Source organism: Lasiodiplodia theobromae, assembly GCF_012971845.1.
Source record: "Lasiodiplodia theobromae strain AM2As chromosome Unknown scaffold_48, whole genome shotgun sequence".
In the NCBI taxonomy this organism is placed as follows: domain Eukaryota; kingdom Fungi; phylum Ascomycota; class Dothideomycetes; order Botryosphaeriales; family Botryosphaeriaceae; genus Lasiodiplodia; species Lasiodiplodia theobromae.
The window spans coordinates 3153-27906 of record NW_023336528.1 but is presented as its reverse complement, the minus strand read 5'-3'; the positions used below and the strand labels follow the sequence as shown (position 1 = coordinate 27906).

At 49.6% G+C, this 24754-nt stretch overlaps 8 protein-coding genes across 8 annotated transcripts; 6 read left to right on the top strand and 2 right to left on the bottom strand.

Moving 5' to 3' along the window:
• Positions 1-2490: 2490 nt before the first annotated feature.
• Positions 2491-3068, top strand: LTHEOB_11373 (uncharacterized protein; the record flags this gene model as incomplete). Its single annotated transcript, XM_035508122.1, has 3 exons — positions 2491-2592; positions 2688-2877; positions 2956-3068. 3 exons carry the CDS (start codon positions 2491-2493, stop codon positions 3066-3068), a joined length of 405 nt encoding a protein of 134 aa, XP_035366450.1.
• Positions 3069-4023: 955 nt separating this feature from the next.
• On the bottom strand, positions 4024-5309 carry LTHEOB_11372 (MFS multidrug transporter; the record flags this gene model as incomplete). The annotated part of the gene is made up of 6 exons (XM_035508121.1): positions 4024-4485; positions 4544-4585; positions 4643-4716; positions 4768-4780; positions 4826-5000; positions 5053-5309. The coding sequence occupies 6 exons, from the start codon at positions 5307-5309 to the stop codon at positions 4024-4026; spliced, it is 1023 nt and encodes a 340-aa protein (XP_035366449.1).
• A 795-nt stretch (positions 5310-6104) lies between these two features.
• Positions 6105-7674, top strand: LTHEOB_11371 (Cytochrome p450 family protein; the record flags this gene model as incomplete). The annotated part of the gene is made up of 8 exons (XM_035508120.1): positions 6105-6151; positions 6204-6241; positions 6301-6555; positions 6605-7227; positions 7279-7393; positions 7461-7515; positions 7566-7591; positions 7646-7674. The coding sequence occupies 8 exons, from the start codon at positions 6105-6107 to the stop codon at positions 7672-7674; spliced, it is 1188 nt and encodes a 395-aa protein (XP_035366448.1).
• An 812-nt stretch (positions 7675-8486) lies between these two features.
• LTHEOB_11370 (Cytochrome p450) lies at positions 8487-10396 on the top strand (the record flags this gene model as incomplete). Its single annotated transcript, XM_035508119.1, has 5 exons — positions 8487-8714; positions 8775-8894; positions 8971-9070; positions 9126-9194; positions 9324-10396. The coding sequence occupies 5 exons, from the start codon at positions 8487-8489 to the stop codon at positions 10394-10396; spliced, it is 1590 nt and encodes a 529-aa protein (XP_035366447.1).
• An 882-nt stretch (positions 10397-11278) lies between these two features.
• LTHEOB_11369 (C4-dicarboxylate transporter malic acid transport protein) lies at positions 11279-12484 on the top strand (the record flags this gene model as incomplete). The annotated part of the gene is made up of 1 exon (XM_035508117.1): positions 11279-12484. The coding sequence occupies one exon, from the start codon at positions 11279-11281 to the stop codon at positions 12482-12484; it is 1206 nt and encodes a 401-aa protein (XP_035366446.1).
• A 2533-nt stretch (positions 12485-15017) lies between these two features.
• On the top strand, positions 15018-16302 carry LTHEOB_11368 (alcohol dehydrogenase; the record flags this gene model as incomplete). The annotated part of the gene is made up of 4 exons (XM_035508116.1): positions 15018-15177; positions 15235-15602; positions 15657-15735; positions 15806-16302. 4 exons carry the CDS (start codon positions 15018-15020, stop codon positions 16300-16302), a joined length of 1104 nt encoding a protein of 367 aa, XP_035366445.1.
• Positions 16303-16966: 664 nt separating this feature from the next.
• On the top strand, positions 16967-17431 carry LTHEOB_11367 (Cell wall protein; the record flags this gene model as incomplete). The annotated part of the gene is made up of 1 exon (XM_035508115.1): positions 16967-17431. The coding sequence occupies one exon, from the start codon at positions 16967-16969 to the stop codon at positions 17429-17431; it is 465 nt and encodes a 154-aa protein (XP_035366444.1).
• A 701-nt stretch (positions 17432-18132) lies between these two features.
• Positions 18133-21260, bottom strand: LTHEOB_11366 (Ankyrin repeat-containing protein; the record flags this gene model as incomplete). The annotated part of the gene is made up of 7 exons (XM_035508114.1): positions 18133-18141; positions 18212-18336; positions 18508-19425; positions 19498-19599; positions 19645-19669; positions 19775-20158; positions 20946-21260. 7 exons carry the CDS (start codon positions 21258-21260, stop codon positions 18133-18135), a joined length of 1878 nt encoding a protein of 625 aa, XP_035366443.1.
• Positions 21261-24754: the final 3494 nt, after the last annotated feature.

Genomic DNA, 24754 nt, shown 5'->3' with positions numbered 1-24754 from the left:
TGTTGCGCGTCAACGATTCAAGCCCTACTCACAGGATGGTTTCCAGATCCCATTGAAGCACATGCTGACATGCTGACCTCTATGCAACCATGTGATGCAACACGCCTTTTCTATTAGAAATTACGCCGCACTCCACACAGTTGTAGGGGCTTACAGGGGCTTGCATTTCGTCCCGTAAAGTGTGTCCTATTCCTTAAAATGCAACGGTAAGCCGACTCCCCGCAGCGTATGCTGTTAGGCTCACGGCGGCTCTAATCTTATTGGCGGCTCTGGTCTGGGCGCCGCCAATTATCGCAGAGACTTACGTACGCCAGACAAGAACGACCGACAACTAATTTGATGTCATGTATGCGCACGCGGACTAGCTATAAATATGAATTCGCTTCGGCTAAAAAGCACATTGACGCGCGGCCTCGATCGTCCAAGAATGAGGGCCAATCCAGTAGTATTGGAACTTCAATTTATAATTTATACTGAGTTCTACCAATAAAACGTAAGACCTTTAAGGTCATGGCCATTTGATCATGACCTGCCTGAGGTATTGAGATTTCAGACAGGCCAATCCAGGGCGCCGCAAATGAGAAGTGCATGATGCGGCTGACTCGAACAGTAAAACGCAGCCACAAGCCCCTGCATGCAGTAAGAAAAAAGGATCGGTTATTACAGAAAAAGGCGCAGAGGAACAGAGAGTCCGAAGAGAATAGCCGAAGTGCGTGGCTTCCCACGACTGAGGTAAAGGTGAGACCAGGGCTGGGTGCACAGTAGCTCTGACACATGGCGATTAGCAAGCTTGTAAGCACAACTATTCGTGCTTTTTCTTCTGCTAATACTTCGCAGCTAGGATTTTAAGTTCTTTCTTGCTCTGTTCACCTACATTGGTGATGAGCGCTTTGGAACCTATTCCGAAATATTAATGGCACACATCGAAGATATGTGTATGAGACACTTGATTTGGATATTCACCAAGGCTGCTCCGATTGTCCAAGCACTGGATGGCGGAAAGGCACACCCGATAGTGTTTTCAACAGATTGTTAAATCTCTAGGCGACCGAAAAAGTATAGAGACAACAAATCATGCGCACCAGCACTCTATCTCAGACAGTCCTTTTAATTCATCAAAACTGCGAAATTCCAACTCTGATTCAGTGTATATGCTAAGGTATCGGAATTTCGTCCCAGTGACAGTATAAAAGCCTTCTCCGTGACAAGGTAAGTCTATGGACATTCCAGCCTGTGTCAGGGCACAAGGACCATTACCGCTTCTACGAAGAAGAGCGCGCGGCACCTGTTCGTATTGTAAAAGAACCAAAAACAAAAAATAAATGAGCAGAAGTTATCACCTGGATGATGACGTTTTCAAGAGTATCCAGGCCTGGGGCCTGCTGAACAACTGATCCCGCGGTGTCTCAGTGAGAACCGGGGTGGAAATCGCGCAAGGCTTATCTCGATCGCAGAAGCGCAGGCGACCATGTTGCAACGCTTCACAGACGACAACATTATATCTTGAAACGAGCAACGGCCTAATCAGCTCGCGAGAATCTCTTCTTTCTACACTCACGAGACAGTTTTTTATTCTATGCCATAACCGAAAACTTCTGGAATATTGACTCGGAGCAATTCACGGTGGCAATAACGAAGAGCAATGAGACCCTCTCCGCTCCGGATTGGTCGTAGTGATGGGATCATTGGACAGGAATATCAATACTTTGAAGACGTTGCGGTAATCATCTAATAAAGCCGTAAAGGTGTTGACGAAGGCTTTTCTACTAGCATTTTTCTGGATGACCTTGATGCGAATACCAAACTAGATCTTTCCCGTATGGCTCTAGAGATATAGCTGCAGATCTTTCCTACATGGAAGTTAGGCGGCCTGCATGCCTTCAAGATGGCCGTAATCGTCGAGTTTCGCGGGTTGTGGGTCGTCTAAGTAGAGTCGAGCAACCTTTGGCGTACCAAAAAGCTTGTACGAGGCGGCAGAACCTGTATCGCGCGTCGGATCCTAGCAGGTTGGTTAAGTTAATAGGAGATTCTGCGAGGAGCGGAATGGCAACGATCGCAGCAGTGGCGAAAGCATCACCAATTGAAATCGAGCCGGCGAAAAGGTGAGGCGACAAGATGACTTAAGTGAGGATCAGGATCGCGATCGTTTCGGGCGAAGGAGTAGACGTAGCGAGGTGCGAGTGGTAGCCTCACCTCCTACAGCACATGCAAATGCCTAAAATGGTACGGAAAGAGGGGCCGATAGGGTAAACGAGCAGTCATATAAGCCTGGCCAGGGTTCCTAAATTCCCTTAATTTGCACACGCAATTGGGTATGTTCTCTATACAGCCTCAACTTTCTACTAGCATCCCGAAGTCAGCCTTGTAGAAACACGTAGGCAGCAAGGCAGACAGCCATCCCCCCTCCGGCCAGCCTTTTTAAAAAGCTTTCCACATCTCTTAGAAGAGTCTACCCGGTTATGAGCCCGGTGTCTCATCTTAAACGACAGAATGGCGGTTGTCACCATCCTCAGCGGCGCAGCCAGCGGCATCATTGCCTCGGCCGTCGAGTCAGTCATCGATCTCATCGTTGACCTCACCGAATGGGACGATGTACGCTGGTTTCCCCCACCCTCCGTGTTTCTCTCTCTTCAACTGTTTCTCAAAGCTACGACAAACCTGCTTACACTTAATATCCTGCTTATTAGGTCCGTAAGGCATTCACCCGCGACACGGTAGACGCCATGTGGGGTAATAGGACGCACAATTACGATGCCGCCATCTGCTACAACCTTGACTACGACGTAGCGGACTGGGATCGGATCTACGAAAAGACAGCGGTTAAATTAGAGCTGGGCCTGCTGCATACCGATTACGATTGCTTCTTCATGAATGGGGGTAAGCAACTCCTCTTCGATTTTCCTCTAATACTGCCTACTATCAAGTGGAAGGCTGACGGTTATTGTACTTGTGTAGAAAATGATTTCTGGGCCCTCGACGATGGCGGGGGCATCAATTTGGCGGCTACCGGCAGGCAGGACCAGTGTGCCAGGGACGAAAACGATGACCTTCACCTCCACTGTGACTGAAAGAGGTAACACTGTAGGGAGGGATACTCAAAGTTTACTTTTCCAGACTGATGGAGGAGTACGGGAAAGATGAAATTCGGTCTTTGGGTGGTTTCATCGCTAAGTCTTAGGTCTTCAATTTTGGGTTATGGAACTAAAACGGTACTACTATATCTTTCCTTTCCTGGTGGCTATGTAAGACAGACATTCCAGCTCTTGTATTCCTCCTATGCCACTCTTTCGTGCCGTGGTCGATAGGTACTGCGGCGGGCCTAGTCCGGCGGCATTTTCTTCAGCAGTCTTGATTGCTGGCCCTTCTTACGCGGCGGTGGCATGACGCTGGTCAGGCGTAATCGCGCTGCAGAAATTCCTTGGGATACTTGATCCATTACAGCAAGCGTAGACAATGTAATGGACATGGAAATTGAAAGGCTGTCGGGCATGAAAGGAATAGCGGACAGGCCTTACGGAACGACCATATGTGTGATCAGCCTTTCTCCATTATCATCAATAAACAAGTTACTAGTCCTACCTTTGCTTCGTGCAGCATGAGTTCTAGAAGTCTATGGAGTACTTTTGTCTCAACCCCTCGCCATACCGATAAAACAGAACAGGCAGGGCAGTAAAGCCAATGGCAATGAATCCTAACAGCGAATTTCCCCAGGCTAGTCCAAGCGCGGCATACATTGCAGGACCAGCTAGTGGGAGAAAACTTCCAGCAATGGAGCGTAGGACGGTGTTGGCAGCAAGCGCAGACGCTGCAGCACGTGGACCGAATGCATCGACCAGGTAGACTTGAATCGGCATCTACAGCAGTGAGCTTGGAACGATGAAGAGGGGAAATAAATGACCGCACCATAATCATGAGAGAACCAATGCCGATGAAGCCCGTTCCTACGAGTGGCACAATCCACTGTGTTTTGTAATACGCGCTTCATCCGTACCAGAAAAAGCCAAGGGGCAGCACGGGGCCCAGCTAGACCATTAGCAAAAGCCGTCTCTCCGGTTTCCACGGCTCACCGCTGGCCTTTTCTTGGTTCTTACTGGCGACCCTATCTGACAGGATACTGAACAGGGCGACCCCAACGGCCATCCCAAGACCCACACCCAAGTAGGCCAGACCGGGAATACCTGAGCTAAAGTTGTATTGTTCGGAGAAGACAGACGCAAAGGTAGTAAAGAGGAGGTATAAGAGACCAAAGACGAATGCGCAATACAACGAGAGAAACAGCGTAATGGGCGAGAAGATAAGCATGTAGGTAGGGCGCTGCAGAGCGAGCCACAGCGAGCGGAGCGGGCTCATGTTCTGCTGCTCAAAACGAGTGTGCAGCGCCAGGTTCCCGGTCTCTTTGCGAATACGTTCTGCTTTCCTCTTCAGAAGCACCGGTCCATATGTTTCACGCATAGCCATAAGCATGGCCACCGCCATGACGGCAGTCTGGCAACGCGTAGCCCGTGAGAAAGTGACCGCAAAACGTAAACTTCGGGCGGCTTACCGCAAAGTAGATGATCCGAAATACCCAGCGCCAGTCCAGCTTCTGAGATACAAATCCGCCCATTATGGGTCCTAACACAGGCCCCAAGAGCGGACCTACCGAGAAGATGCCCAGGGCGCGGCCTCTCTGCTCCGGCGGCATGACATCCGCAATCGTGCCGGCTCCGACTGTGCCTGGACCCGAAGCAGCGACATCGTTTAGAAAGCGAAAGGCTAGAAAAATACCGGTGTTGGTCGCCTGGGAACAGCCTACGAGGAATGCGACAGAGGTAGTCATGCATACGTGATAGATGGGGAGGCGGCCGTAGTGCTCAGAAAGCGGGGCGATGAGCAGCGGCCCAAAGCCATAGCCAAGCAGATATATAGTAACTGTAAGTGCCCCGACAGTCTTATCTGTGATCCCAAATTCTCTCTGAAGCGATCCAGCTGCGGGTGCAAAGGCAGTCGTGGTGACGTTGCTGGAAGTCGAGTTATTGCTTGCGTGCCGTCCAAGGCGGTGGGGAGACTCACGCCAGAAGTGTCGGTGCGCTAGCCATCAGAACATGTGTCATTCGTGTGCAGCTGGGCCAGTTCAAAGGGCTTTCTGGGTCGCCAGGGCCCTCCCAGTCGACCAGTGCCGCCTGTTCTGTGGTCGGCTCACTTCCTTTCTCACTCAGGCCTGTGGCGGCCCCGACAACCTGCTGTTCTTCTCCGCCGCTCTTCTCTTCATCGACTACGTTCGAGCGGCTAGACTTCGACTCAGTGGCGTGATCGTCGTAGGTAGACATCCTTATTGATGATATTTCAATCAGCTTTTGCTCGTCTGTTGAGCATTCTGTGGGCGCTGATAAACGTACTAACAGGGTTCTTTTCGTGTATTAGAAGTGTGTCGATAAAGAGCGGGCGAAACAGCGTACACCATCCGCGACAACCATTGACATGGGGAAACGGGCGGGGATGTTTGAGCGGGAATGGAGACGGAAAAGGCTTGTGGGAATCAAGTCTGTGACGTACTACGTACACGCTTTGTTTCGTTAGGCCAACCGGGCCGTTATCTCCTTGGTTAGCTATGTCCCTTGTGCAGTAAGGCGTGCAATGTCTTATTGCAACAGTGTGCATCTTTTTCCCTTCGGCGATTTTTGAACCAGGCGATCCAGGCCGTTTTCAACGACCGACCATTGGGATGAGTTTCCGTCTTTCCGAGTCTATGCGAGAATATCGGATTATCGAGGTGGTTGGGAATTGGATTCTCAAAAGTCGCCGAGAGCAAGTTAATAAACGCCGAATGGGTGAAGGTACCGCCATTGATTGTTCAACGAGCATCATTCTATGTTAACTGTGAGTTCTCTTACTGGATCATTGGAAGGTGTCAAAGGATGTTGCAACAATTGACTCAGTCATTTAACCTTCCATGGTCGGTAACCGTGCCTGCCGCGGCCGGTTTGTCGATCTGTGGGTACATCGTTTACATATACTTTTTTGCACCGCTCGCCAAGATTCCTGGGCCTTTCTTGGCGAAATTCACAAAGTTATGGATGGCATACCGTACCAAGACTGGCCCTTGGCACCGTGAGCTTATATCGATGCACCAACGATACGGCAGCGTCGTTAGAATTGCACCAGACGAATTGTACGTAATATATCCCTTCTACATAGCTGACGATGGCGCTAAGTCAGCGAAGGAGTGTCGCAGATCCGCACGCTTTTAAGGAGATCTATAGTGAGTTTTGATTCCGATATATCCCCATGAAACCATTCTCGTTTAACGTACAAATAAAGGGGCTGGCGGCAAGTTCATTAAATCTGAACTGTACGGCGTTGTGAAGGGAAAAAGGAAATTTGACTTGTCTGGCGAGAGAGATGAAGCTATACACGGCGCCCAGCGGAGGCTAGTGGCGAGGGCGTATACGAAAGATTCGATGCGCACGCTTCAGGCATCCGTTGACGTTCTCATCGTCAATTTCATGAAGAAGCTTGAACAGTTTGATGGCAAGTCGGTATCACTGGGATACTGGCTGCAGCTGTTTGCTTTCGGTTTGTGTCTTCAAGCCACCCGCGCTTCGGCTGCTGACTCTCAGACTAGATGCAATTGGTGCTGTTAGCTTTTCTCGAAGCTTCGGCTACGTCGAGGCTGGGAACGATAACGGCCTCTTTACGCGACTTCGGAATTCTCTGAAGTCAATTTCCTGGCTTCAGCATGCCCCTTGGATCATCTACATGCACAACGCGATGATGCCTCTGATTGGTAACTGGCTGGCATTCAACGACCGTAACGTCTATTTCTTTGAGTTTGCCAAGGCAGAGGTCTCACAGCGAAAAGAACAAGGCGGTCACAGCAAAGACATTGTGGGTCAGATGTTGGCCACTCAGAAAGAGAAACCCGAGCTAGACGACACGAGTATGGCTTTCATGATGACCACGAACGTATTTGCTGGCTCGGATACCACGGCCACGTCTCTAAGAGCCGTCATCCTGATGTTGCTTCGTCACCCTGCAACGTATCGGCGTTTAGTAGACGAAGTGTTCGAGAAACGAGCGAAGGGCGAGCTGAGTGATCCAGTTACTCTGGAGGAATCCGAGGCGTGGCCGTACCTTCAAGGAGTACTGTACGAAGGTTTGCGTCTGTACCCGGCAGTCGGGTCATCGTTGCCACGAGTGGTTCCACAGGGCGGCATGAATATCGGCGATCACTACGTTCCACCGGGTGTGAGTCTTCAATCCGACTGGCTGAGAAGGAGGGTTAGCTAATCATTTTAGACCGTTGTCGGGAAAAGTGCCTGGGTCATCAATCGTATCCCTGAAGTCTGGGGCCCAGATGCGGACACATATCGGCCGGAGAGGTGGCTTGATAGCCGAGCACGCGCCGAACTCAGTAAGTATATACCGTGTTGAGAACATAATGGCAGGCAAAAGACTTCAACTGATACGAGAACTACCAGGGCCCTACTTCTTTACCTTTGGCAGCGGTTCCCGTATATGTATTGGTAAAAGCAGGTACTGCATGCGGAAATGTTGTGAATGTAGTTGCTAACATGACCGGGTAGATATCAGCTGGATGGAAATGGCAAAGGTATGGCTCTGCTACTCAAATCACATTTCTGAGCAACTTCTCACCACTATCTAGCTTTTACCGACAATCCTGATGCATTTTGATTTAAGCCTGGCCGACAGAAATGGAGGAGCCGAAGAGTACGCGTAAGTTTTAAGCCAAAATAGTCCATGAGTTCTTGTTAATAACGAGTTTCTCCAGTGGTTTTGTCTTTCTACATGGACTTGAGGTCCGTTTAAAGAAACGCTTTTAGCTTGTTCTGTATCTATAAAATTAGTCGTAGCGATGCATAGATTGCTGGACGATCGGAGATGATACATGATGTGTTTGTCGGGAATCTTTCTTACCGAAGCCGAGAGTGCAGCAGTCGCCACAGCGAATCAAAGTTGTGCGATACCAGACAAGACATAGCGATCTGCACGGCGAACGGTTGATCAACTCCCGAAACCGTTTCCGCGCCTTGACCCCAGCAGGATCGCCAAATTCCGCTCACGCTTCCCACCTTATTCCCGGTGAGCTCCAAGAGTCATACCGTGATGCGGAGCTCGTCACCAGGCAACCATCCCGCCGAGGACCTTGTGGCGTTTCTGTTTCGGTCAGCCAACTTGGGGGAATTTATCCGATGCAACGGGCGCGTACGCGGCCTTGTCGAATCAAAACAGCGGAGAAATGTTGGCCGTAAGCTTTGATCGACGAACAAGAGAGTTTCATTTGCGCGAACGACGCCCAGAATCCTGCGACTTGAGTGGTGCATCTAGCTAAAGTAAGCTTTTTGCCGGTCGCCCCGCAAGTGGCCATGTTCTACGTCCACCATGAGAGATAAATCTGCGGGGTTCGCGTCAGCATTTAAACAAGAATCTGACCTTTCAGAATTTCCCCACTCACACAGACCAACCTTGCTACAACAACACTCACAATGACCACCCAAGACTCAGTTTCGCCCCTCAACCTCCCTACCACCACCTCGTGGGAGCTTTTGGCTGCGGCCCTTCTCTTGTCTGCCACCTACGCCACCTATGTCGTCCTTACATCCCAGCGCCCTTACCCGAACATCCCACTGGTCGGTGGCGAGGGCGGTGTGTCAGCGAGCAAGACACGCTTCGCTCGTGATGCAAAGGGGGTGTTACAGAGTGCTTGGGAGCAGGTGCGTTACTTCTTCCGGTATAGAGAAGAGCAGAGGGAGGGAAGCTAATGGAATGTACAGAGCAAGGATAGGATCTGCCAAATTTTCACAGATTCCGGACCGAGGATACTGCTCCCACCAAGCTTTGTGGATGAGATTCGAAATGAGGCGCATTTGAGTTTTACGGAGTTTGTGAGACGGGTAAGTGTCGATGATATAATGTTGTAGGGTCAAGGACAACAAGGTCGGCTGATCCAAAGGACTTCGGGAATAATAGGAGTTCATGGGTGACTACAAGACGTTTGGAAGCACCGATTCCCTTTTCAAAGACAGCGTCTTCCAGGAAACGGTCAGGATCAAGTTGACGCAAGCGCTGCGTAAGTTTCCCAAGAATATCGCTTTCTCCCAAAGGATACTCACTTTGGGAACCAGCAAGACTTACTGTGGGTCTTTCCAACGAAGCCAAGTTGGCTGTCAACGAGCTATTCCCGGCCACTGATGGTAAGCTACATTTCCAGCAGTTTTTTATTTTTTTATTTTGAGAAAACTAAAACAAAAATTACGGAACGCAAAAGAAACCACCTTTGAGTATTTTATTGTTCTAGCTTGCTAACACAACTTACCAATCAGAATGGACTACAATGAAAGATCCCCTCTATGCCACGGTTGTCCGCCTTGTGTCTCGGCTCTCCGCATTCGCATTCCTCGGCTCGCCTCTATGCCGCAACGAGACATGGCAGCGTATCTCGGCACAGTATACAGTCGACGTGATGAGCGCCGTCGTCGCCTTCCGCCGCTGGCCGCGAGTCATCCGTCCGCTGGTCTACGTCTTCCACCCCATCTTGGTTCCGGAAATCGGACGGCTGCAGAGGTGTCAGAAGGAGGCGTACAGTATCATTGAGCCAGAACTGAGGAGGCGGCGGATGGAGCGAAAGAAGGCAGAGGAGCTGGGTGGAAAGAAAGAGAAGCCGCTGGATTCTTTGCAGTGGCTTGACGAAACGGCAGCGGCGAAAAAGAGCAATGTGGACACGGTCATGGGGCAGCTGGGTCTGACGGTCGCGGCCATACACACGACCAGCGCTGCTCTGACTAACGTCATGTTTGACATCGTTGCCGTGCCAGGCCTTGCGGATGAGCTCCGGGAAGAAATTGTCAGAGTGATGGGAGACGGGGGAGGGGAGGCCGGAACGCCGTGGCAGAAGACGACACTGTACAAGCTGCGGCTCATGGATTCTGTCATGAAGGAGAGTCAACGCTTCAATCCGCCAAGCGTTATCTCGATGAAGCGAATTGCGCTGGCCCCTCACACTCTATCAGACGGAACGTACGTGCCACGCGGTGCGTCGATCGGAGTTCCGGTTCTGGGGATGATGGATCCAGCGCGCTACCAGGATCCTGAAACGTTCGATCCCTATCGGTTTGTCAAGCTGAGACAGCAGCCTGGGCAAGAGAATGGGTGGCAGTATGTCACCACTAGCCGAGACATGTTTGCATTTGGACACGGAGCCCATGCATGCCCTGGGCGATTCTTCGCCAGCAATGAAATCAAGATTGCGTTGGTACATCTTCTGATGGGGTGGGACTGGGCATTTGAGGAAGAAGGCGCGGGAAGGCCGAAGACAAAGATGCGGGCTGATCAAATGCTGCCGGATGGTGGAGTCAGGCTCGTTTGCCGAAGGAGGGAATCTGAGGTAGCGCTGTAGCAGTTTTTGTGAAGATACGGGGAGGTCTTGTTGGTGTTACCAGATTGCCATTTGCAAAGATTGGGTTGCGTACCTTCCACTGAAGAGCCTGCGATCTTCCTCGGGAGGGAGTTGAATAGCGTCCCGGTGTATGAACCGACCTCACATGTACGTTTGGATCTCTTTTTGAATTGCCTACGCAATGTTGCAGTGAGCGAACTTAAACAAGTTTAATGTTACAGACATGACGTGTAGATAGCTCAGTGATCAGCGGAGGATAAGGCCTTGCCCCCGGCAATCCTCCCTCGCTCACCACGAGAAAACCACACGTATTGTACAATCGTCGCCAGCTGCACCACATACAAATGAGCACCGTTAAGATAGAATTCGGTTCTGAACAGGGTTTCTCCCACGCCCGCGGGCCAGCTTCGGCGCATCGATCGGGCACGTCCGGGCACAACGAAACAAGGCACGTCTTGCGTCACGATAGCAAGTAAGCTCCACCAAGGGGTATTGGCTATGTTTCTTTCGACCTAGCCCCACTGTGACGTCTGATATCGTGTCCCTCAACAATAACTACAACCCCTTGGAAGCAAATTCTGATCCCAGCAGTGCTGTCTCGTCAACAAAAACAGCGGTGCCGGCCAACTGTCAACACGAGAAAACGCGAAAAGAGTGAGGAACGGCCGGGAAAGATTTCTGGTAAACCAAAAGCATCTCCCAATCCTAACGGCGGCAGGAAAACTTAGTATGCCCAGCACTTCTGGATGCCCAACCGAGTTCGATGTAGAGGCGAACAGAAGCAGCGGCCCAATTGCATCACGCAGGAATGACTCGCAATGTTCCACCTCTCTCCAGACGTATACATCAAAAGCATCCAGCAACGAGTCTGGGTCACGCCAGATGAAATCATTCGGCGACGCTGAGATCAGAAAAGAGCAGCAGAAACCATCTCCGGGGAACGCCAAGATCGGCGTCAGGGATCGCATCCAGCATTTGACTTGGGCATGGTTCACGACAACGATGAGCACAGGTGGATTGGCCCTGGTTCTTGGCCAGACACCACACCAGTTCCCCGGCCTGGAAACCATTGGCAAGGCTGTCTTCATCTTCAATCTTGTCCTCTTTGTGATCCTGGTATCCTCTATCATCACACGATTTATACTATGTCCCCGTGCTCTGAAGGCTTCTTTGACAGATTGCACTGAAGCTTTCTTCTTCCCCACGTTTTGGCTCAGTATTTCGACAATAATCAGCAACAGTCAGATTTATGGAGTGTCTGGAACTGGACCCTGGCTCGTGATGGCGCTTCGTGTCATCTTCTGGTTCTACGCCGGTTGCGCCCTGATTATCGCAATCCTGCTGTACCTCATGCTCTTCAGCACGCCTTCTGTCAATGCAAAGTCTAAGGCTGACGGCGCTGCACCCAGTTGGGTCCTCCCAATCTTCCCTGTTATGCTGGGCGGCACACTATCTGGAATCATCGCCCAACACCAGCCTCCTAACCACGCGCTCCCCATAATCGCCGCCGGCGTATCATTCCAAGGACTTGGCTGGATGATGTTTTCCGCTGTCATGGCACTGTATCTGCTGCGCCTATTCCAGGCGGGCTTGGTTCCGCGAAAGCAGCGCGCTTCCATGTTCATGATGGTCGGGCCGCCTAGCTTCACGGCACTGGCGTTGATCTCCAACGCTAAGGCACTCCCACAAACGCACGATTACTTCGCCGTTACGCATCCTGGAGCACAAGACTTGCTGCTTGTCCTCTCCACCTGGGCTGCGATCTTCCTGTGGGGCTTGGCATTCTGGTTCTTTGGCCTGGCGCTGGCAGCGTGTCTGATGGCGGTTCCCAGAGTTCGCTGGACACCAGCATGGTGGGCTTACGTCTTTCCCAATGTCGGCTTCACGGTCGCTACCATCAATACAGGTAAAGAATTAGACAGTGAGGTTATACTTTGGGTTGCCAGCGGAATGACAGTCGCGTTGGTCGTCGTGTGGCTTTTTGTTGCGGGAGCTCAAATCAGGGCCATTGCTCGAAAGATGGTACTGTGGCCTGGAAAGGATGAGGATCGGGATGAACCGCAAGTGACGGAAATGCTAAAGGGTTGATGGAGTGCATGAATACTTGGTGTGTAATGTATCGTCGACTTTGAAGGGGTGGGTTCTCTAACAGATTTCGGTTGTCACTCAAGTTTACAAAGACAAATATTCCTGCAATATTCGTAGGTGTGTAGATGTGCACAGGATCATAGTGCTAATAAACGTGGTCGATGCTATGTATTATTGTACATACTGTCATAAGTCTTGTACTCGATGCCCCACCTATTCCCGGTAGGGAAATCCCCAATGCTCCTCGGAAGAACCCTGTTTGGCGCCCGAAGCAATGCCTCCGCAGCCTTTTCACGTAGTATGCAATTGAGCCTTCTGTCAATTTTTAGAAACGGCAACATGGTTTGGTACAAACCGTGGAGAAAGTCTGCAGGGCCAAAGCGGCAGCATTCCTTGTTCTGGGGACGGTAGTGGGGATGGCGGTTGGAATGATGACTGAGGTGATCGTGAGAGGGGTATGGGGGAATTGAAGCAGCAGGGACGCAAAGGATCACGTCTGCAAGGGTATTTGTGATTTCAAAAAGCTTGACCAGCTTTCTGATAATCAGCTAAGAGATTTGCAATATATCGGTGGGGATACGTACCTGATCCCTTCCTAAAGGTAGGAGATCACCGTGGGAGATCTTTGCAACAGAGGCGAGTAGTTCTTGCGCAACAAGAGATGGGAATAGGAAACTCATCGACTTAACATCCGATACCGATGAAAGTAAGCCCCGAGACATCGCCTGCTGCCATAGTAGAACCTTCATCCACTGCTTCGTGATGCAGTAGTCTGCCCGCCGCACCGGGTCATAGCTGGTTGGCCGAGGTCGATTCATGGTAAGTGAATTTTGGACTGCAACGAGCAATTGTTTGTCGGACAATGAAGATGACGGCCCGGAGACATGGCCTGGTGCGTGATGAAATGCAGAATCGAAGGCGGCAAAGAGGCTTGCCAACTCGACCAACCCTTCCCCGTGAATATCAGAACCGCTACAATCGCCCGACGGTAGCTTCATGGTTTCTCGAATGGACATCCGTAGATCGTTCTGAATGGAGTAACCTCTGTTAATAATTAGTTCAAAGTTGTATTCAGAAAGTGTTGGAAACGCTATGTTGGCGACAGAACCTTTCGCTTACCCATAGCAAGAGATAAATCATTTGCTTTTGATATCTCTGCGGATCCAAACTGTTCTCATTGGGTAAACTGGAATCACGGCCAGTGTCGTCCAGACCCAGCAGTCGAGCAAGAGAAATAGCCTCTTGAAGAAACATGAAGGCGGCGTTACGGTTGTCGATCTTGGCGTGGTACACGTGAAGGAAGAATGAGGTGAGGATGCCTTCTACTGAAGGGTGTTCACGATAGCTGGTAGTATTGCGGACCCGTAAACATTCTCCCTCCATGTAGGCCTTGTCGACACTGTCAGGGCCACTTCCCACTGGGTCCAGATCCAATTGAGCCATTGTAGCAGCGCACAATGCCGCTGCCAACGTGTGCGTCTCTACATCTGGCGCCCCTTGTGATCCGGGTTCCTCAAGCTTGGAGATAAGGTTGTGTGCATCAAGCACAGGCCAGACCGAGTACATCCGAGAGCGGTAGATCTCAACGACAGGGACAAAAACAGATGGATGCAACCGCCTGATCCTTGTCTGACAGCATCTTGTAGGAATGGTGAGACGGCTGTTCGCCAGGGGTGCTTCATCGGAATTGGAATTGCGATGGCGTCCCACAAGGTCTATCCCAGAAGAGTCATTTCCAGAATGCCGCCTTTCATCGAACGGCCGCCTAAGCTTGGTAGTCTTTGGGCCGCGTTTCCGTACCGGATTGAGGTATGTGCACTCGAGTGGCGGCTTCGCTTCTGTGCACTTTCTGCATGGTAACCCACCATCGCACCTTGTCTTGCGTCGTACACAATAGTCACAGGATCTCTTCGCCATGCCCTGGATGCGGGGTTCTGACGTAGATTTAAAGAGGGGTAAATTGTGCCGTGTCCAACCTGAGACGAATTGACTGGACGTAGCAAGTGTCGGGGCGGTTAACTCCAGTCAACGCCTGGTCTCAGAGATAAAGGCGGCCATCGGAGTTATCCTGGAGAAATACGGTGAACAGACAAAGGTGGCCAGCGGAATTATTATGGAGAAATAAGATGTGGGGTTCAACAGTAGTACTCAAAGTGCGTGGCACAAGGTCCGTGGGGTGGCGGGGTATGTCCCAGGAAAAGAAAAGCGGGGAAAGACGCTGCTGACACTCCCCTGTGGGGTGCATGGGCATGCAAAACGTCATCGCGACAAATCGAAATGTGTTCTAGTAGTATGAGATCTCAGTGGGCCAGTGCAATCGTTTGGCGTTGAATTTGTCCGCAAATACTCCACGTACCGTACGGCTGGGTTCCTTCATTAGTTCAGATCTCCGAATACCAACGATCCTGATCTCAGGACTTGCATTGGTTAAAGGCTGACTGTCTCCCGTTACCTCGCAACTCTCAACGCAACATACCCTGCCACGCACATCATTTCTACTGCACGCAGTCTCGTCCGTCTCACAACAATCGCGATGTCTCACATCTCTATCCCTAAGATCCCAAAAACGCAAACCGCAGCCACCGTCCCAAAGCTCGGCGCTGGAGTTAAATTTGTCTATGATTATCCGGTCCCCCAACCCGGGCAGAATGAGATTCTTGCGCAAGTTCTTTACACGGGGGTCTGTCAGAGCGGTAAGCTAAATTAGTTCAAAATAGCTCACGGGAAAACTCGACTGACACACGTAACAGATCTTCATACCCAGGCTGGGACCGCCTCTGGACCGGACGGCAACCCGATAACAAAGATTAAACTTCCGCACGTTGGTGGACATGAGGGAATCGGAAAGATTATCGCACTGGGACCCGGCTGCGATGAAGACATCAAGATCGGCAGTTTTGTTGGCATCAGATTTGCAAGCCGGGTTTGCAGACGATGTGAGTTCTGCCTGGCCGGGACTGAACAGTACTGCGTCAAAAGCACAAATCACCTACATCACGAGGACGGCAGCTTCCAAGAGTACATCGCTCTGGATGCGGGATACCTCACACTACTTCCAGATGACATCGATCCGGCTATCATGGGACCAGTATTGTGCGCCGGCCTGACATCATACAAGGTGAGATATATGAATACTAATTCTTCATTGCAAGTTAGCTGACCGTTGATTCAGGCCGTCAAAAATGCGAATGTCAAAGCCGGAGACTCGGTAGTCGTGGTTGGAGCAGGTGGTGGGCTGGGTCACTTGGCAGGTATGTACCCGGACTACATGGAGCAGCCTATGCCCGCACCCTCGAACTACAAGCTCACGAAGAATTGCAGTTCAGTACGCCCGAGCGCAAGGAGCACTGGTCGTCGCAGTGGATGGTGGCCTCGAAAAGGGCGGATTTGTGAAATCCATCGGCGCGAGCGACTACATCGACTTCAAAACCACCCCCAACCTCGTCCAGAAGGTTAAAGAACTCACAAACGGTGGGGCAAACGCTGTCATTGTAACAGCAGGAAACCCTAAAGCTTTTGCTCAGGCTGCAGACATGCTCAAAGTCGGTGGCACGCTGAGTTGTGTAGGGATTCCTCCTGAGAAGAGCTTCATTGAAACTCCGATAAGTGCCATTGTGATCAAGGGTCTTCACATCACGGGCAATCTTGTAGGGTCTCTCAAGGAATGCTTGGAGGCGGTTGACCTTGTTCGGCGTGGGGTTGTGAAACCGAAGGTTTCAATTCGCAGCTTCGAAGACCTGCCCGCAGTGTATGAGGAACTCCAGAAGGGAGATATTATGGGGCGAATTGTCCTCAAAGTTGCTAAAGACACTGATTGAGCTTGGGTAACAGCGCGCTTGAGGTGGTAATAGATAGGTCATGTCTTAATTGGCAAATGGACTTCTTATATTCGTGGATGGCCTGGCTCTCAGTCCTTATTGCTTGAGGGATTTCGAAACGCCAGCTTAAAGTTTCACCATATAGGTTCTCGAGCATTCCCCTTTCATGAGGCTCACAATTTCTTAAGTGGGCAATAACTGGGGCTGCTACACGGAATGCAATACCAAAAATGCGGCTACATAGCTCAGAAAGATCGCAGCAGTTCCCAGGAGCCGAGAAGCTTCCACACCTGATGTATACTAGCGGACTTTCTTCCCGTGCGCCACTACCATTTTGCATCCCTGAAAAAATCAAGCTCAGCTCTTGGCAAGTGGGGAAGGCGGGGTCAATCATCAGTTCCCTGGGAGTTTCCATGGATCGGCCCGCAAGCATCGCGTAAAGAACCAGTCATCTACGGTGGTGAAAGCACCGGGCTCCAGGATGCTAAACCTTAATCACCGTTTGTGGTATAGATGTATTTGCACATGAAAAGGGAGATAAGCCATGAAGTTAATATAAAAATGTGTAGTCTGCAACGCACTGCTACCGCAGAGCTCATAATCGACCACCTTGTAGAAATACAAAATTACACACTAGCAAACATCGCCATCACCACCAGCCACAATGGTTCAGAACTTCACTCTCGTTGCTGTCAAGCCGGGCTCTCCCATCGACAACAGCCCCATCACGGCAACCCAATCCGGCCTGCACCTCAAATCCCACGAGCAACCCGCAATATTCCAACTCAAGGGAGATGAGTTGTTTCTGTACAACGATCCGCCAGCACAGAAACTCTACACAGACCGTTCTGGAATGGGCCAGGGCATCCTTCAGTACACTCGCGATGCTGCAGCAGCCGCCACCCTCAACCCTAACCGCATCGAGCAAAACGGTTGGGCTGTTCACGGTGACCGCCTTCAGCTAAAGGGTACCAACTTCCTCGCCACCCCTGGCGGCAGTGGTGGCTCCTGGGCTGTCTGGATGAACACCGGCAACCCAAACCCTGGAGGTCAGTCAGGTGGTGTAGAATTCGAGGCGAAGATCGTGCCTGTCTCGCATCCTACTGGCCATCATTACTCGACCTTGTAAGAGGTGGACACGGACCTCGCTTTGTTCCATGATCAAGCTTGGATCGATGAGAATGACAAGCGGAATCCCTTGCACAGAATGCATTCCACAGATTCACTGTCTCTCTTTGTACAACAGAACCAGTTAATTAGGAAACTTCGATATGAATCTATGTTCCCTCGGCTATCTGTCAATCTCCAGATGTGCTGAAGCAATAATTTATGGAGAACCTGGCCCCCATGTAAGCAGCGGACCGAGCATCTCCAAAACAGTTTATGTCATCTCTGCTTAGTCCCCGCAATGTCTCCGATATGCAAACGTGATGCCTCTTTGTAGATTCTACATAAGGTTTGATAGCCTGCAATGAGAGAAACAAACCACCATTTTCCGCATCGCATTCTATACTATAAACCTACACACTATATGCCCCTTTTAAACCTTTAGAATTTATTTTAAATTATTTCTAGACGGAATTTAGAATATCGACCATACGCGCTCTTAAAGCTCAGACACGTAACACTCTCTTCGTTGATAACTCGGCCCCAGTTCCTACATTACAGCCAGAGTACCTTTCTATTTAACGCTAAATTATAGTAATTATCTAATACTAATCTTCTTCTTTATAAAAGGGGGTAGTAGAATATCGGACTCCCATAGAATTACCTTTATCCATGTCCAGTCGTCATTACCATTTCTCTTTACAACTACCAACAACGTACCTTCTACATCACCTAAGTAGGTATATGGTACGCGTCCCCGGACTTCCGCAGCCTGTAGAAAACCCAACTCATTAAAATCTACCCCGACATTGGCAGCAATTTCTTCGGCCTTGCGCTTCGTAGCTACATTCAGCATAGCCATGCCGCGGTGGTATGCAGCCTGCTCATCGCATTGCTGGTTCCACGCATTGAGGAACAACACGTCTCCTGCCATAAACCCCGTACGCTTAACAACTTGTGTGGAACAATATCCCCAAGCCCCCCATAGGAAGCTCGCATCCGCAAACATGCAGATATACCAGCTAGCCTGCAGCCGTCCATCTGGTCGAATGAAACCGACCTCGGTGTCATGCCCCTCGAACGCAAAGTGGCGCGTACTCACCACGTCTGTTGCAGGCGGCAGGTCCGGTCGGGCCGGCGCCCAGCCCATACCAGGCACGTCGGATATGCGCGGGGCGTCGGAGATGAGGAATCCGGTTTGGATGACTGTACTGTGGTTACGCCAGAAGTCTTCCGCGGTGTTGAACAGGCCGCCGCGGAGCAGGCTCCAGATGACGATCTCATCGCCGGTGCGGCTGGCGTGGCGGTGGCTGAGGAGGCGGCCGGATTGCTCCACGGAAAACCTTTTGTCTTGCGGGTCTTTGATCCGAGGTCCTCGTAACGGGATGAGGTGGTCCATGGCTAAACACATGTTGCCTAGGACGATATCTCCGGCTCTATGCACAACATCAATAATGTCGGCGAGGCGGATGATTTCGTCATCTTTGCAGAGAAGATGGATATTCTCGCGGCCCTGGTACCCTTCGAGAAGGGTCCAGGCTCGCGCGTTCCAATCGCACACGAGCAGAGCTGCAAGGAGGGACTCGTAGGTGCCTATCATGTCGTCGTGCCGTTTGCGTACATCGATGGTCATGATATCTCTGTCGCAAACAAGTGTGAACTGACTGGCCTCGAACACCTGGTTGATGTTCTTGATGGCTTCTTTTCGTAAGTCGTGGTCCTCTGGGATGCACGGCGTGTCCATCCAGTACGACTGGCAGCCGAACCGCCGCGCTATTGCCGAATACTTTTGGTGCAAGCACGAGTTGAATCCAGTCGAGCTTTCCACGTTCTCCGGTCTTCCGCCTTGGCCGTGGCTCCAAACATGAGAGATAGCCATGGTGGTTTCAGAGGCGCTGCAGTATTTTAGCAGCCCATCTTCGGCCATGTCCAGCGCTACTGCCCGTGCCCCTTCCCTCACGCTCACGTAGCACTCCTTATCCCAGTATAGTCTCTGGCAGGATCCACCACAGAATGCTGCATGTACGGATTGGTCCTTGATTACTGCGCCAGTAAACCGCCGACACTGTGCTGGAGACTGCCCGGGACACTGCTGGAAGGAGTCCGCGGTTGTCGGGATCGGCACGCAGCGCGCCGGGAGGGAGCCGAAAGCCTGGTTGTACCGGTGCAAGAAATGACTGAAGTCCGTGGCTGAAGTGGCACGGTTGGTTCGCAGGAGTTCGAATGCCCACTGACACATGTACGGCGGAATCTCACTGGACTGTGGCACGGCAACAACCAGTGGATGGCCTACTGATGCAGCCAAGCGCTTATGGTGCCGGCTGATTGCAGCGGCGAACGTGTCGCCGGCGAGGCGCCCACCGACATTGAGCTTTCTATCCAGAATGTACCACCGGAAGAGTATGGTGGCACGTTGCCACGACTTCCATAAGAAGGCTCTTATCAAGAGGAGTTGGGTCGGGCCAACACCATTGCCAACGGACAGGTGGAGCGCGGCTTCAAGTTGCTCCGTCAAGAAGAATAAGTACCGCTCCAATGATCCAGCAGTGAGGCCTTCCGTCACGAGGAACCATAGGACCACCCGGATCGTGTTTGTATCAACGAGGGAGACGAGGTTAAGATTTTGAATCACCCTGGGCGCCTCTTGAGACGTGAAATAACGAGGGTCCAACTCAGCGCAGGATGTCTCGTCGTCTGGGTTATAGTGTGTGAATTTCGCGGTAGAAAGCCTTGCCAGCAGCTCCGTGGCCTGCCGTACATAATGCCCAGGCGGTTCTTTGATGCTGTCGAAATGAATGTGGAGTCGTTCTGCGAACGCTTGATTTAAGAGTTCCCAATGTCCATTCGGATCAGCAATCAGGATGCACCACTCTCGACAGAGATTCTTAGCATTTTCAAGGCGTTTATCTGGAGAAAGATCCTTGTAGAAAGTGTCGAGGATATCTGTGAACCCTTCTGTCGCGTCACGCGTCCAGAAAGGTCTCGTGGGCTTCTGGCCGTCGGGGTAGCGGAAGCCGATTGCGTCTTGTAATATTCGCCAGACATCATCGTGCGTAGGCAAACGCTGCATTGAAGGATGAACTTCCGCCATTTTTGGGGCAAGAGAAAAATTTTAGAGACACAGAGTGCTGTTAAGAGTAGATAAGAGAGGTAGATGGTGAGAAGGAAGGTAAGTTATCATTCTACTTTAAAAGGGGCATCACCCATCTTAAAATCCGTGAACTCGCTTATCCCGGCCATCCAGTACTCTTGTGTAACCCACAGAGTCATCATACTTCCCTCTTGTTGAGTTCTCGCTTTATTATGCTAGCCGCAGTATTGGCCAGCCTCGCGTTGCGCTCGATTGCCGCCAAGTCATGGCTACTCCAGCAATCCTCAGCAATATCCAGCCCGCGCATCCGCGCCAACCAGGCGTCACGCCGAGGATACGGCGCAACGATATCATCCATCCACCTCGTAATATTTGTTTCACTAAAGGCATGCACCACCCCTACCATAGCTAAGCGCCCAGAGAAGCTGAAACTCTTCAGCCTTACGCTAACGCCCTCTACAGCCAGCCACCAACTGGCCAGGCTGCCCTCGCGCATCCGCCATCGGCCAATCGCGTTGAGCGCCAAGAGCACGACTAGGCAGACGCCATCCCAGCCCTTCTGAGCTGCCGTAAATGTCATGGCCAGCAGCTGTAGGGCGTGTGCGAGGCGGAGCCAGCGCGCCACGACTACCGGTCCGGTAAGTGCAGTCTGGTGTGGCGGGATGGCGAACATCGTCTTATTGAGCAGCGTGTCGACGACAGCGCGCGAGCCCGTGAAGAGGTGCCACTCCATGGCGTTCTGGTGCGTCGTGACGAGCATGGAGGCGCCGTCGCCGGTGCCGGCCTCGTTGTTCTCGAGATAGCCGGGCGGACGCTGCACGGTAATGGCTTGCGTTGCGAGGCGGGATAGCGCGCTATAGGCAACGATGGCGGCGGTGCCTGGTTGGAGTCAGGTTAGCAGAGTGTTACAATACAGCCTCTACGGGGTTAAGAAATATTAGAATAAGAAAAGAAGTAGAGTATACTCGTACGGCGTAAAAAGAATCTATATAAGTTACGTAGCTTACGTAATACTAAAAAAATACTCTATTTATTCTTACTTTAAATAGTTTAAGCTATTATAAAGTATATAGATTAAGCTATTAATAAAGAGTTAAACGTTTAAATAAAATTTAAAATAATTAGTTATAATAGTAGATATTACTATTACGAAATATCTATATAAGAATAGAAGTTAGAGACGCGGCGCTAAGCGAATCCCCGCGCCGAGAATCGATAACTACGCTTATTACTTAGTACTACTACTAACGATTATAACGTTAAGACTATACCCTTATAAATATAACCGCCCGTTATAATTTACCTCTATATAACGATTAGAAATTATAATTATAAGATAAATATTTTCTTATATATATAGTATACTTATTTATAGTAGATAGAACCTTCGTAGTTAATTCTAATTCTTATCTTATACCCCTCTTATTATCTTTTCTATCTAACTATAGCTACTATTCTCTACGTATAAGCGACTAGTAATATTCTAAATAGCGGTAGTAAATTCTTAACGCTAAGAACCTCTTTAACGTTCTTATTTTATCTACTTTTTAAGTTCTAGCGTAATACTTTAACTACTACTCTATAGATACTATAACGATAGACTTCTTCTACTAAGCTTTAGAGTCGCTTAGTAGATAGTTAAACCGTAAGAGTTTACCTTAAAAAGATAAGAGAAGGAAGATAATAATTAGATAAGAGAGTATTACGTAATTATACGATATATAGTAAGCCGGTTACCTCTAACTAAAGAGTCTTAATTAGAACTTTAAGTTGACTATAAAGAGTTAAGTATCTAGCTAAGAAGTGTATTTATATACTATAGAAAAGCTAGTTATAATCTAGAGTTTAATAGTTTATTTATACTAAGACGGATAAACGTCTAAACTAAGGGTTTAGTAGTTTAGCGTACTAAGCCTTTTTAAACCTCTAAACTAGTAGGTCGTACGTAACCCAGGCGCTTAGAGTACGAGTTCGATATCTAACTTCTATTTTTATCGAACGTTTATAATATCGTACTATCTCTTACCCGTTTTTCTCGCTTATCCGCTTTTCGGCTTCTCGTCTTTACGTATTACTTTAAGACGATTATACGCTTAGATCTATAGTTTCTAATTAGGCTCTATAGTCCTTTATTCTATAGAGGATTCTTCGGTCCGTGCTTCTTTTTTACGCTATCGCGCCTTTAAGAGTAGTTCTTTCGTACGGACCGTAGCTACTATCTACTAGTATTTTCGTACGCGCCGTCTTTTCGTATTCTTTAGTTTCTTATACGAAATCTAAGACCGTACGGCGCTTCTACTCGTAAGACTCTTTAGCCCCCGTGGTACTTCTTTTCGTACGGGCTTTCTACTTTTAGGGTTATAAAGCCCGTGTTTTCTAGAGTTCGTAATACTACTTCTTCTCTTAGAGATCTTTGGCCTGAAGATTCTTCTAAGCTTTCGCGATATATATCGCGTTCTTTCTACTTACTCTCTTTCTTCTCTATAAGTTATTCGCGATATCTAGTTAGAAGCGTATTTGAGACGAGTCGTCTTAACGTACCGAGCTTTCTACGGCTATTAATTCTTTTACTCCGGCTACTCGTCCTTATTTTAATTATTTCTCTAACGGTCGCTTATATAGAGTTAGTCCCCGGGCTACTCGTTGTAGTAAGTACGTCGCTCGTAGGTTAGCGATATATAATGTAGAGGGATTTTCTATAGCTAAGAGTATATTCTTCTTCTTTTCGTATCTTTCTTAATTAACGTTATAGTAACTCGACTTTATCGTTAATAAGAGCGGATTCGTATCTATTACGACACGCTTAATAGTAGTAGGGAAGTTAGAATCTTATACGACTTACCGCCTACGTAACCAGTAACGCTAACCTAATACGATCGATCCGGCCGACCTAGCCGCACCTAAACCTACCGACCCGAGCTACTAAACCCTTTTCGGCAACCTAATTACTCTGGTTACCTTAATTACTACTAGTAACTAATACTAATTATACTAATATTACGCTAGGACCCGGAAAGGGGGATAAGATAGAAGCGTCGGGGAGGTACGTAGCGTTAGATATTTACTACCGCTATCTAGGATGTTACTAGACACTATATATAGAGAATAGCAGCCGTAGTTAGGTAGAGAAGGTAACTAGAGGGGTGCAAGGCAATGATTAGAATTGACTACGGAGGTTCTATCTACTATAAATAAGTGTACTATATATATAAGGGAACATTTGCCTTATAACCGTAATTTCTGACCATTGTGTAGAGGTAGGTTATAACGGGCGGTTATATTTATGAGGGTATAGTCTTAGCGTTATGACCGTTAGTAGTGGTGCTAAGTAATAAGCGTAGTTATCGATTCTTAGCGCGGGAATTCGCTTGGCGCCGCGTTTCTAACTTCTATTCTTCTATAGGTGTTTTGTAACACTATCTCCTCTCTAGATAGCTTTCGGCCCGAAAGCTTTTATAAGGTGTGCTGCTTCTATTCTTGTTCTTTTTTCTTTAGTTCCGAGATATCTTCTACTCGTACTCTTCGTCGTCGCCGTTAAGCTTAGCGTATTGAGGCGTGGGGCCAGCGTGCTAACGTGTCTTATTATCGTTATTAGCAGCGAGAGGGATCTCTTTATATTATCGCTGGGTTCTATTCTACTTGTTCTTACTATACCGCTATAGGCCGTACGTTGTATAATACTATAGCGAGTTCTCTAGATTCGGAGTATAAGACGATCTTTATTATTGTTGGCGGTTCTAACTGGTTTTTAGTTCGTCGCTTAGATCGTACTCGTACCGACTTACTTTAGCGGTTAGAGCAGGCGGAGAGTTAAGTAGTTGCGGAAGAGAAGGGTGCTAATACCGCGGCTGAGGCGGCGGATTAGGCTGCGGAGGCTACTTTCCGGGCCGCTCTGGCTGCGAAGGCTACAGCTCGTCGGTTTCGTAATGCTTAGCGGAAGGAGCGATAGATTCGGCGCCTTTTACGGTATGTGGAACAGCGAAACGCTACTTTGTTTGCTCGGGAAATGTCTGCTTTAGAGGAGAAGAAACGTGCCGAGAGAGAGGCTACTGCTCGGGAGGGTCGCTCTTCTCGGGATGTTTCTGTAGATTCGGACGGTAAGGCTACGCCGTATTCGCTTGGCGGGTCTAGTAGTGACGTAGCGGACGCCGATGGCGTGGTTTCTCGGCAGGCTCCCGTAAATTAGTTTTAGGTATCTCTGACTCCTCCTTCGGGTTTTACGTTATGGGAGAATACTCTAGGTCTAGACGGTTC